Here is a 12,500-nt window from a genome sequence, read left to right on the forward strand (position 1 = left end):
ACTACAGTAGAGAGTCATTTAGCAGGACGCTCTTATCCAGAGCCACTACAGTAGAGAGTCATTTAGCAGACGCTCTTATCCAGAGCCACTACAGTAGAGAGTCATTTAGCAGACGCTCTTATCCAGAGCCACTACAGTAGAGAGTCATTTAGCAGACGCTCTTATCCAGAGCCACTACAGTAGAGAGTCATTTAGCAGACGCTCTTATCCAGAGCCACTACAGTAGAGAGTCATTTAGCAGGACGCTCTTATCCAGAGCGACTTACAGGTAATGAGTGCATACATTATTTTTATTTATTTTTATTATTCCCCCGTGGGAATTGAACCCACAACCCTGGCGTTGCAAACGCCATGCTCTACCAACTGAGCTACATCCCTGTCGGCCATTCCCTCTCCTACCCTGGACGACGCTGGGCCAATTGTGCGCCACCCCATGGGTCTCCCGGTCGCGGCCGGCTACGACAGGGTCTTGCCATAGATGTTCAAGCATTATTTTTGTATTTTACCCCCTTTTCTCCCCAAATTCGATCTTGTCTCATCGCTGCAACTCCCCAACGGGCTCGGGAGAGGCGAAGGTCGAGTCATGCATCCTCCGAAACATGACCCGCCAAATCGCGCTTCTTAACACCCGCCAGCTTAACTCGGAAGCCAGCTGCACCAACGTGTCGGACGAAACACCGTCTAACTGACGACCGAAGTCAGCCTGCAGGCGCCCGGCCCACCACAAGGTGTCGCTAGAGCATGATGAGCCAAGTAAAGCCCCCAGGCCAAACCCTCCCCTAATCCGGACGACACTGGGCCAATTGTGCGCTGCCCTATGGGACTCCCGGTCACGGCCGGTTGTGACACAGCCTGGGAACTAACCCTGGTCTGTAGTGACGCCTCAAGCACTGCGATGCAGTGCCTTAGACTGCTGCGACACTCGGGAGGCCCTAATGTTCAAGCAGATTTAAGTAAAAACTGTAACTTAGCCACTCAGGAACATTAACTTCTTGGTAAGCAACTCCAGTTTAGATTTGGCCTTGTGTTGTAGGTTATTGTCCTGCTGAAAGGTGAATTTGTCTCCCAATGTCTGGTGGAAAGCAGACTGAACCAGGTTTTCCTCTAGGATTTTGCCTGTGCTTAGCTCCATTCCATTTATTTTTTATCCTGAAAAACTCCCCAGTCCTTAACGATGACAATCATACCCATAACGTGATGCAGCCACAACTATACTTGAAAATATGGAGAGTGGTACTCAGTAATGTGTTGTAGGGCTGACCCCATTTAGACTGTTGGTCGACCGAGATTTTCTTAGTCGAGTAGTGGCAAATATATATATATTTTTCATGGCACATGAGACGTGTCTGTCTCAGTGGACTAATCCATTGAGGAGGCCGCAGGGATGCCATGGTCCAAGAAGAAGGGGAGTGTAGCTGAGATGCACGTCTCTCTCCAGAATGACTTCTCTCCCTCCATTTCGTGGGTGTTCATTGTTCATAACTTCATTGTGTGCATTTGTTGCTGTGTCAATCAATTCCCCTATTACGTACATCACCAGTAGAAGCCTACATTTACCGTTAATTCCCATCATTTCTAATCTGCAATGTTTGTTTGGTTACGGTAATTTATATTAATGCATTCAATATATTGTTATTACAGTCCTTTGTCTTTCTCATTGTCGGAGTGGACACGTTTTTTTGCTACACTTGTGAGAAACACGTTTTTGTTGATTTCATTCCATTTACGAGTTTTGTCAATTTATTCATCATCTTTTGTTTGAAACGCACCTGTCAATGTTGAGTAAGGACGCGCACCTGATTTACGCATATTTTATTTATTTTATTGAACTTTTATTTAAACAGGGGAGTCACATTGAGATTAAACATCTATTTTACAGGAGAGCCCTGTACACATTACAATACAAACAGAATATTAAAACAACATATACCTGGGAGGCACCAGCACATCTAACATTCAGCTACATAGAGGTCCTCAAACTGCCTGGGAGGCACCAGCACATCTAACTGCAGTGATTGATTGTTCCACAAATTAGGGGCAAAAAAACCCTGCAGATTTTCCCAAATCTGTGGAGACTGAAAGGATCTCTAGTAGTATCCATTCCTGTGAAAGGGTTTGGTAACTTATGAATCTTATCTTAATTAATGATGTTAAATAGAGAGGGAGTTTCTGTCAGATTGCTTTGTAAATAAATAAAAGAGAATGCAGCTCTCTTCTTACAGACAGAGAGGTCCATACCACATTTTTAAACAGACTACAATGATGAGTCCTAAAATTGTCCCCTGTGATAAAACGTATTGCGGAATGGTAAACTGGTCCAACGGTTTCAAAACAGAGGTTGCCTCATGCATGTAAACAATATCACCAAGATCCAATAAAGGGAGAAGTGTTGTTTGAACCAATCCAATACAGGGAGAAGCGTTGTTTGAACCAATCCAACACAGGGAGAAGCGTTGTTTGAACCAATCCAACACAGGGAGAAGTGTTGTTTGAACCAATCCAATACAGGGAGAAGCGTTGTTTGAACCAATCCAACACAGGGAGAAGCGTTGTTTGAACCAATGGGAGAAGCGTTGTTTGAACCAATCCAACACAGGGAGAAGCGTTGTTTGAACCAATCCAATACAGGGAGAAGCGTTGTTTGAACCAATCCAACACAGGGAGAAGCGTTGTTTGAACCAATCCAACACAGGGAGAAGTGTTGTTTGAACCAATCCAATACAGGGAGAAGCGTTGTTTGAACCAATCCAACACAGGGAGAAGCGTTGTTTGAACCAATCCAACACAGGGAGAAGCGTTGTTTGAACCAATCCAATACAGGGAGAAGCGTTGTTTGAACCAATCCAACACAGGGAGAAGCGTTGTTTGAACCAATCCAACACAGGGAGAAGCGTTGTTTGAACCAATCCAACACAGGGAGAAGCGTTGTTTGAACCAATCCAACACAGGGAGAAGCGTTGTTTGAACCAATCCAACACAGGGAGAAGCGTTGTTTGAACCAATCCAATACAGGGAGAAGTGTTGTTTGAACCAATCCAATACAGGGAGAAGCGTTGTTTGAACCAATCCAACACAGGGAGAAGCGTTGTTTGAACCAATCCAACACAGGGAGAAGCGTTGTTTGAACCAATCCAACACAGGGAGAAGCGTTGTTTGAACCAATCCAATACAGGGAGAAGTGTTGTTTGAACCAATCCAATACAGGGAGAAGCGTTGTTTGAACCAATCCAACACAGGGAGAAGCGTTGTTTGAACCAATCCAACACAGGGAGAAGCGTTGTTTGAACCAATCCAACACAGGGAGAAGCGTTGTTTGAACCAATCCAATACAGGGAGAAGCGTTGTTTGAACCAATCCAATACAGGGAGAAGCGTTGTTTGAACCAATCCAACACAGGGAGAAGCGTTGTTTGAACCAATCCAATACAGGGAGAAGCGTTGTTTGAACCAATCCAACACAGGGAGAAGCGTTGTTTGAACCAATCCAATACAGGGAGAAGCGTTGTTTGAACCAATCCAATACAGGGAGAAGCGTTGTTTGAACCAATCCAACACAGGGAGAAGCGTTGTTTGAACCAATCCAACACAGGGAGAAGCGTTGTTTGAACCAATCCAACACAGGGAGAAGCGTTGTTTGAACCAATCCAATACAGGGAGAAGTGTTGTTTGAACCAATCCAATACAGGGAGAAGCGTTGTTTGAACCAATCCAATACAGGGAGAAGTGTTGTTTGAACAATCTTTCTCCTATTTTCAATACTGAGGCATGATTTAGATAAAAACTATCTTGGATCTTAGCTTCTTATTCAGATTTTCTATATGCGTTACGAAGGACAACTTGTAATCAATCCAGACACCCAGGTACTTATATTGAGAAACAAGCTCAATTTGGGCTCCATTTATAGCACAAATATGCAGGTCCTCAGGGTCAACATTTCGTGCCCTAGAGAACAGCATGAGTTTGGTTTTACTTGTATTTAACACTAATTTAAGTTCTATAAGTGATTTCTGAATTGAATCAAAGTCATGCTGAAGTTCACGAATGGCCTGCTGCCCCTGAGGAGGCAAAGGAATACAAAACTGTGTTTCCTATCTGCATAGAGATGAATGTTACAAGTATGAAGTGTTTCCTCTCTGCATAGAGATGAATGTTACTAGTATTAACAGTGTTTCCTCTGTCATTATTATAGAATCCTGATTGGTTTATATTAAAAATACAACTATCAGATAAAAAGGAACAAAGTGGTACATTAACCAAGGGTTCAATAATCTTAGCTAAACAAGGTCGTCTTGAAATGGGGCGATAGTTGTCCAGATCATTTGTATCTCCACCCTTATGGAGGGGCAGCACATATGCGGATTTCCATGCTTTTGGAATACTTCCTGATAACAATGTTATAATAATGTGGGCTACTGAGCAATAAGGGAGATGCACACTTAAGCAGACAAGGCTCCAGATGATCAGCCCCTGTGGATTTTTATGGGTTGAATGTTAACAAAAGCATCCAGGACTTCTTTATCAGGTAGCTTAGTGGTTAAGAGCGTTGTGCCAGTAACTGAAAGGTCGCTGGTTCTAATCCCCGAGCTGACTAGGTGAAAAAATCTGTTGATGTGCCCTTAAGCAAGGCACTTAACCCTAATTGCTCCTGTAAGTCGCTCTGGATAAGAGCGTATGCTAAACTTCTTTATCAGTGAATTTCCGAAAAGAAAACTCCTGAGCAGCATTTTCAGTATCATTCAATAGATTTACACCATCAACATCCAAACTACTATTTTCAAGAGCTGGCTTTGAAATACATTCAAATATATATATATATATATATAGCCCGCAGAGATAAAATGGTGATTAAATGCATTAATGATATCCATTCAGTCAGTAATGGGGCCAAAATCTAAATTAATGTATTGGGGGAGAGAAGAGGAGACTCAACCTTTCAGTGACGTAACAGCTTTCCAAACTTCAGCTGGGATCCCTGTACATTCAGATAGTGGATTAACATAATCATCTGATTTTGCTTTTTTTTAACTAGTTTTACACACAGATTTCCCAATCGCCTGAGAGACTGCCAGTCTGGGCCCGAGTCGTGAATCTATCTTTGGCCCAGGTGGCATCTCTGTTCTACTAACTAACCTGGTTTGGCCCAGGCAGCATCTCTGTTCTACTAACTAACCTGGTTTGGCCCAGGCAACATCTCTGTTCTACTAACTAACCTGGTTTGGCCCAGGCGGCATCTCTGTTCTACTAACTAACCTGGTTTGGCCCAGGCAGCATCTCTGTTCTACTAACTAACCTGGTTTGGCCCAGGCGGCATCTCTGTTCTACTAACTAACCTGGTTTGGCCCAGGCAGCATCTCTGTTCTACTAACTAACCTGGTTTGGCCCAGGCAGCATCTCTGTTCTACTAACTAACCTGGTTTGGCCCAGGCAGCATCTCTGTTCTACTAACTAACCTGGTTTGGCCCAGGCAGCATCTCTGTTCTACTAACTAACCTGGTTTGGCCCAGGCAGCATCTCTGTTCTACTAACTAACCTGGTTTGGCCCAGGCAGCTTCTCTGTTCTACTAACTAACCTGGTTTGGCCCAGGCAGCATCTCTGTTCTACTAACTAACCTGGTTTGGCCCAGGCAGCATCTCTGTTCTACTAACTAACCTCGTTTGGCCCAGGCAGCATCTCTGTTCTACTAACTAACCTGGTTTGGCCCAGGCAGCATCTCTGTTCTACTAACTAACCTGGTTTGGCCCAGGCAGCATCTCTGTTCTACTAACTAACCTGGTTTGGCCCAGGCAGCTTCTCTGTTCTACTAACTAACCTGGTTTGGCCCAGGCAGCATCTCTGTTCTACTAACTAACCTGGTTTGGCCCAGGCAGCATCTCTGTTCTACTAACTAACCTGGTTTGGCCCAGGCAGCATCTCTGTTCTACTAACTAACCTGGTTTGGCCCAGGCAGCATCTCTGTTCTACTAACTAACCTGGTTTGGCCCAGGCAGCATCTCTGTTTTACTAACTAACCTGGTTTGGCCCAGGCAGCATCTCTGTTCTACTAACTAACCTGGTTTGGCCCAGGCAGCTTCTCTGTTCTACTAACTAACCTGGTTTGGCCCAGGCAGCATCTCTGTTCTACTAACTAACCTGGTTTGGCCCAGGCAGCATCTCTGTTCTACTAACTAACCTGGTTTGGCCCAGGCAGCATCTCTGTTCTACTAACTAACCTGGTTTGGCCCAGGCAGCATCTCTGTTCTACTAACTAACCTGGTTTGGCCCAGGCAGCATCTCTGTTTTACTAACTAACCTGGTTTGGCCCAGGCAGCATCTCTGTTCTACTAACTAACCTGGTCCCCACGATACTATGACATGACATCATTACAGCATCCGTATACCCCTGATACATACAGTGGGACAGTGGTTACTAATATCCAAAGCAAATACCCCACTCCCAGTGTATTTCTCTGGAGTGTTTGGAAATATGAGGTCAATCAAAGTCGATTTCGTAGGGTCCTTTTAAGTTTGGGCGAGTGGGCTTTGTAATCAGCTGGGTCAAATTTAGATTAGTACAAAAATAATTTAAACAGTCAGCCTCCTGCGTTCCCCATGCAAGATTAAAATCTCCAGCGATCAACACCTCTGGGGTAGTAAAAATGGCAATTAAATCATTGGGATCGTTAATACACACTTCTTGGTGGAGGATAGATTCCGATAGATTCCTACAACTGTTCTTTATGAGTTTGAACCCAACTGAAGACTTAAAGCCAACAGTTCAAATAGTTGAGGACTGGAGGTAGCCTTTAACAGAGACACAGACAGAAGAGTCTTTGTGTAAATAGCAACACCACCACCTTAGTCTTTCCTATCAGCCCTAAACACATTGTAACCATCCATAGCAACCTCAGACTCCAGGGTTTTATCAGTTAACCAGGTTGCAGATACAATACAAATATCAGGGTCTGCCTGAGAGGCCCAGATCTTGACATGATCCATTTTAGATAATAAACTACGAATATTAAGATGTAAAAATGTCTAACCTTTTCTGCGTTTAAAATCATACAGAGTTTCAATACAAGTCAGATTACTTTGAGATTTCAGAACAACAGGACACTCAAAGATTGGATTATACCTATTAGGAAAAGAAAACAAAGTAGGAATAGCAATTACACCATTAGGCATGTCACCCCTTTCAGATACAACACGTGGAACTCTCACAGTGACCAAAGAGGAGATGGTAAAAACTGACTTACATGTAAAGCTAATGTTGCCCTCACATGAATTTAGTTGACCAATAACCAAGTTGACTACTTCCTGGCCTGCGTGCAAATGTAGCCCTATAAATGTGCCCATTTGGGGATCTGATAGTATTTCTGATTGTCTTAACTCACCACCACTAATGAACTGTGGAGTTTGTCAAAGTAATTTTTTCTTCACCTCAAACAGCAAGTAAACTACATTTGTTTTTAGAATCAATTGAGAATGATGATAGTTCCTCCAAGTATTTGAACAATATTTCCATCTCTCTCCCTTTCGATAACTACCACTCGGCATGAAAGGAAAAAATGTAATGCTCTGATCCAGTGGAAACATCATAGAATACCTGATTACTTCTTATCCCTTGCACAAATAGCCTACAGCTGTGTCTGTCCAGAGCTCACTGGCGGAAACTCTGAGGGCCCAGAATATTTTATACAATGTTGCAAGTTTGCTAGCGTGAGTTTTGGGCCGACCCAGTTGATAGTTGATTTGTTTCAAGTTTGTTGCAGACAGGTCATGCGTAGCCAATGTGATTTATAGGATATTTACTTTTATCAGGATATTTTCTACCTGCAGGCTGCAATGTTTTTCTTTTTTGGATTTATGTATGTAGGCTATTTTTACATAGTTGGCAATAAAAGTTACTTTTAGATTTGTATAATTTTCATTTAGATAGAATGTAGATTAACCACAGACAATGATTTTGAGATACAAAGACTATTATAAATGAAATTAAACTTTTCCATGAAAATGTGCATATGAAAATTATAACTGGCACGCAAATCGGTAGAAATTGTAAGATAAATTGACACTCCAAATGGAAAAGGTTGCTGACTGCTGGCGTAGCCTATTACCGGAAAATTCAGGTGCGTAACAGCAGAATCTGCGAAGGCGGGAGGAGGATCGGGAACAGGTTTTATCTTCTGTTTAGGCTATCTTGATCTCTGACTCCCTCTTGAGTCATAAATGCGATCGGTCAAAAGAAAAAATGACCCTCGGTTGACTAAGATTTATTTCGTCGGGGACAGCGCTAATGTGTTGTATCCCTGAGCGGTTTCCTTCCTCTCCGGCAATTTAGTTAGGAAGGACTGGGGGTATTGATACACCATCCAAAGTGTAATTAAGAATTTCACTGAGTACCACTCTTCATATTTTCAAGCGTGGTGTTGGCTGCTATATGTTATGGGTATGCTTGTCAAATTAACTTTTCTGCAGGTCAATAACCTAAAACACAAGTTCAAATCTACACTGGAGTTGCTTACCAAGACAACATTGAATGTTCCTGAGTTGCCTAGTTACAGTTTAGATTTAAATCGGCTTGAAAATCTATGGCAAGACTTGAAAATGGCTGTGTTTAGCAATGATCAGCAATAACCTTGACAGAGCTTGAAGAATTTTAAAGAGAATAATGTGTAAATATTGTACAATCCAGGTGTGCAAAGCTCTTAGACACAGCTGTAATCACTGCCAAAGGTGATTCTAACGTGTATTGACTCAGGGGTGTGAATACTTATGTAAATGAGATATTTATGTATTTCATTTTCAATAAATGTGCAAAAATATATAACATGAAAAATACAGTACAATATTCAGACACCTTCCCCTTTTCCACATTTTGTTACGTTACAGCCTTATTTTAAAATTGATGCGGATTTTTTTTTATTTAATCAATCTACACACAATACTCCATACTGACATTCAACTGTGGTAAATTCAATTGATTGGACATTATTTGGAAAGACACACACCTGTCTATATAAGGACCCACAGTTGAAAGTGCATGTCAGAGCAAAAACCAAGCCATGAGGTCGAAGGAATTGTCTGTAGAGCTCCGAGACAGGATTGTGTCGAGGCACAGATCTGGGGAAGGGTACCAAAACATTTCTGCAGCATTGAAGGTCCCCAAGAACACAGTGGGCTCCATTTAAATGGAAGAAGTTTGGAACCACCAAGACTCTTCCTAGAGCTGGCTGGCCAGCCAAACTGAGCAATCGGGGGGAAGGGCCTTGTTCAGGGAGGTGACCAAGAACCTGAAGGTCACCATGACAGAGCTCCAGACTTCCTCTGTGGAGATGGGAGAACCTTCCAGAACGACTGGGAGACTAGTCAGGATCGAGGGAAAGATGAACAGAGCAAAGTACAGAGAGGTCCTTGATGAAACCTGGGGCGACGGTTCACCTTCCAACAGGACAACCACCCTAAGCACACAGCCAAGACAACGCAGGAGTGGCTTCGGGACAAGTCTCGGAATGTCCTTGAGTAGCCCAGCCAGAGCCCGGACTTGAACCCAATCTAACATCTCTGGAGAGACCTGAAAATAGCTGTGCAGGGACGCTCCCCATCCAACCTGACAGAGCTTGAGAGGATCTGCAGAGAAGAATGGGAGAAACTCCCCAAATACAGGTGTGCCAAGCTTGTAGCGTCATACCCAAGAAGACTTGAGGCTGTAATCACTGCCAAAGGTGCTTCAACAAAGTACTGAGTAAAGGGTCTGAATACTTATGTAAATGTGATATCTGTTTTTGATTTCTTATGTAAATGTTATATTTCTGTTTTTTATTTTCAATAAATTAGCACATTTTTCCTAAAAACCTGTTTTTGCTTTGTTATTATGGGGTATTGAATGTAGATTGATGAGGGGGAAAAAAACGATTTAATCAATTTTAGAATGAGGCTGTAACATAACAAAATGTGGGAAAAGTCAAGGGGTCTGAATTCTTTCCGAAGGCGCTGTATATTCCGCTACATGAGACCTTCAGTCAGTGTCCCAGTTTTAGTTCCTATTCCATTTAACCCATATGAACTTCAATGAGGAACATTCTGTTTATTCATGGAACAGGGATACTTGTCAGCTGGAAATCAGAGATGCATGTAAACAGCTTGTCCCGAAAAAGACCTTAAGCTACTATCTGGAATACTGTGTGCATGTAAACGTGGTCATTGACCACGGGCTCCCGAGGGGCTCCCGAGTGGCTCAGCGGTCTACGGCACTGCATCTCAGTGCTAGAGCCGTCACTACAGACCGAGTGGCTCAGCGGTCTACGGCACTGCATCTCAGTGCTAGAGGCGTCACTACAGACCGAGTGGCTCAGCGGTCTACGGCACTGCATCTCAGTGCTATAGGCGTCATTACAGACCGAGTGGCTCAGCGGTCTACGGCACTGCATCTCAGTGCTATAGGCGTCATTACAGACCGAGTGGCTCAGCGGTCTACGGCACTGCATCTCAGTGCTATAGGCATCATTACAGACCGAGTGGCTCAGCGGTCTACGGCACTGCATCTCAGTGCTATAGGCGTCATTACAGACCGAGTGGCTCAGCGGTCTACGGCACTGCATCTCAGCGGTCTACGGCACTGCATCTCAGCGGTCTACGGCACTGCATCTCAGCGGTCTACGGCACTGCATCTCAGCGGTCTAAGGCACTGCATCTCAGTGCTAGAGGCGTCACTACAGACCCCCGGGTTCGATTCCAGGCTGTATCACAACCGGCCGTGATTGGGAGTCCCATAGGGCGGCGCACAATTGGCCCAGCGTCGTCCGGGTTTGGCCGGTGTAGGCCGTCATTGTAAATAAGCATTTGTTCTTAACTGACTTGCCTTGTTAAATAAAGGTTAAAAAAATAGTTAAGAAAAAAATAGTGGAGGAATGGAAAGCTGGGATCCTCCTCTTTTCAATAGAGGCCATCAAAGCTGTGGGTGCATTTAGAATTGTTGGCAATGACTGGGTTTATCAGAACACATTTCTCTCTATGCATCAACTAGCTGTTGGATGAGTTCATCAACTAGCTGTTGGATGAGTTCATCAACCAGCTTTTGGAAGTGTTCATCAACCAGTGTGTGTGTGTCCTTTTCCAGAGTGTGTTCTCAGAGGCGGGTGTGTGTCCTTTTCCAGAGTGTGTTCTCAGAGGTGGGTGTGTGTGTCCTTTTCCAGAGCGTGTTCTCAGAGGCGGGTGTGTGTGTCCTTTCCAGAGTGTGTTCTCAGAGACAGTGTGTGTGTCCTTTTCCAGAGTGTGTTCTCAGAGGTGGGTGTGTGTGTCCTTTTCCAGAGCGTGTTCTCAGAGGCGGGTGTGTGTGTCCTTTTCCAGAGTGTGTTCTCAGAGGTGGGTGTGTGTGTCCTTTTCCAGAGCGTGTTCTCAGAGGCGGGTGTGTGTGTCCTTTTCCAGAGTGTGTTCTCAGAGACAGTGTGTGTGTCCTTTTCCAGAGTGTGTTCTCAGAGGCGGGTGTGTGTCCTTTTCCAGAGTGTGTTCTCAGAGACAGTGTGTGTGTCCTTTTCCAGAGTGTGTTCTCAGAGACAGTGTGTGTGTCCTTTTCCAGAGTGTGTTCTCAGAGACAGTGTGTGTGTCCTTTTCCAGAGCGTGTTCTCAGAGGCGGGTGTGTGTGTCCTTTTCCAGAGTGTGTTCTCAGAGACAGTGTGTGTGTCCTTTTCCAGAGTGTGTTCTCAGAGACAGTGTGTGTGTCCTTTTCCAGAGTGTGTTCTCAGAGACAGTGTGTGTGTCCTTTTCCAGAGCGTGTTCTCAGAGGCGGGTGTGTGTGTCCTTTTCCAGAGTGTGTTCTCAGAGACAGTGTGTGTGTCCTTTTCCAGAGTGTGTTCTCAGAGACAGTGTGTGTGTCCTTTTCCAGAGTGTGTTCTCAGAGGTGGGTGTGTGTGTCCTTTTCCAGAGCGTGTTCTCAGAGGCGGGTGTGTGTGTCCTTTTCCAGAGCGTGTTCTCAGAGACAGTGTGTGTGTCCTTTTCCAGAGTGTGTTCTCAGAGACAGTGTGTGTGTCCTTTCCAGAGCGTGTTCTCAGAGACAGTGTGTGTGTCCTTTTCCAGAGCGTGTTCTCAGAGGCGGGTGTGTGTGTCCTTTTCCAGAGCGTGTTCTCAGAGACAGTGTGTGTGTCCTTTTCCAGAGTGTGTTCTCAGAGACAGTGTGTGTGTCCTTTTCCAGAGTGTGTTCTCAGAGACAGTGTGTGTGTCCTTTTCCAGAGCGTGTTCTCAGAGGCGGGTGTGTGTCCTTTTCCAGAGCGTGTTCTCAGAGGCGGGTGTGTGTGTCCTTTCCAGAGCGTGTTCTCAGAGGCGGGTGTGTGTGTGGAGGGCTACATGGGAGGCCGGTCTGCTCCACACGGCTTCAGTAGCCTGGACATAGCAGTGTGTACCATAGAGAAGGCCAACTCGCTCCTCAACAGACTCATAGAGGAGGATTCCATGGACCTACTGGGTAGGGGCGTTGATGTTGAAACATGTTGTTTGTTTATTGTAATCATCTAACCTGATGTGTGTCT

General features: G+C 44.4%; 1 protein-coding gene across 1 annotated transcript in view; it reads left to right on the forward strand.

Moving 5' to 3' along the window:
- Positions 1 to 12,500, forward strand: part of LOC311099911 (DNA polymerase theta-like) — a gene marked incomplete at its 5' end in the record, with an annotated part of 118,742 nt that overhangs the window by 6,482 nt on the left and 99,760 nt on the right. The window contains one exon of the mRNA XM_084140628.1: positions 12,280 to 12,436. Within this exon, the coding sequence (XP_083996754.1) occupies positions 12,280 to 12,436 (157 nt within the window). The remainder of the gene's footprint in view (positions 1 to 12,279; positions 12,437 to 12,500) is intronic.

This window comes from Coregonus lavaretus (assembly GCF_964263955.1).
Source record: "Coregonus lavaretus genome assembly, chromosome: 24".
In the NCBI taxonomy this organism is placed as follows: Eukaryota; Metazoa; Chordata; class Actinopteri; order Salmoniformes; family Salmonidae; genus Coregonus; species Coregonus lavaretus.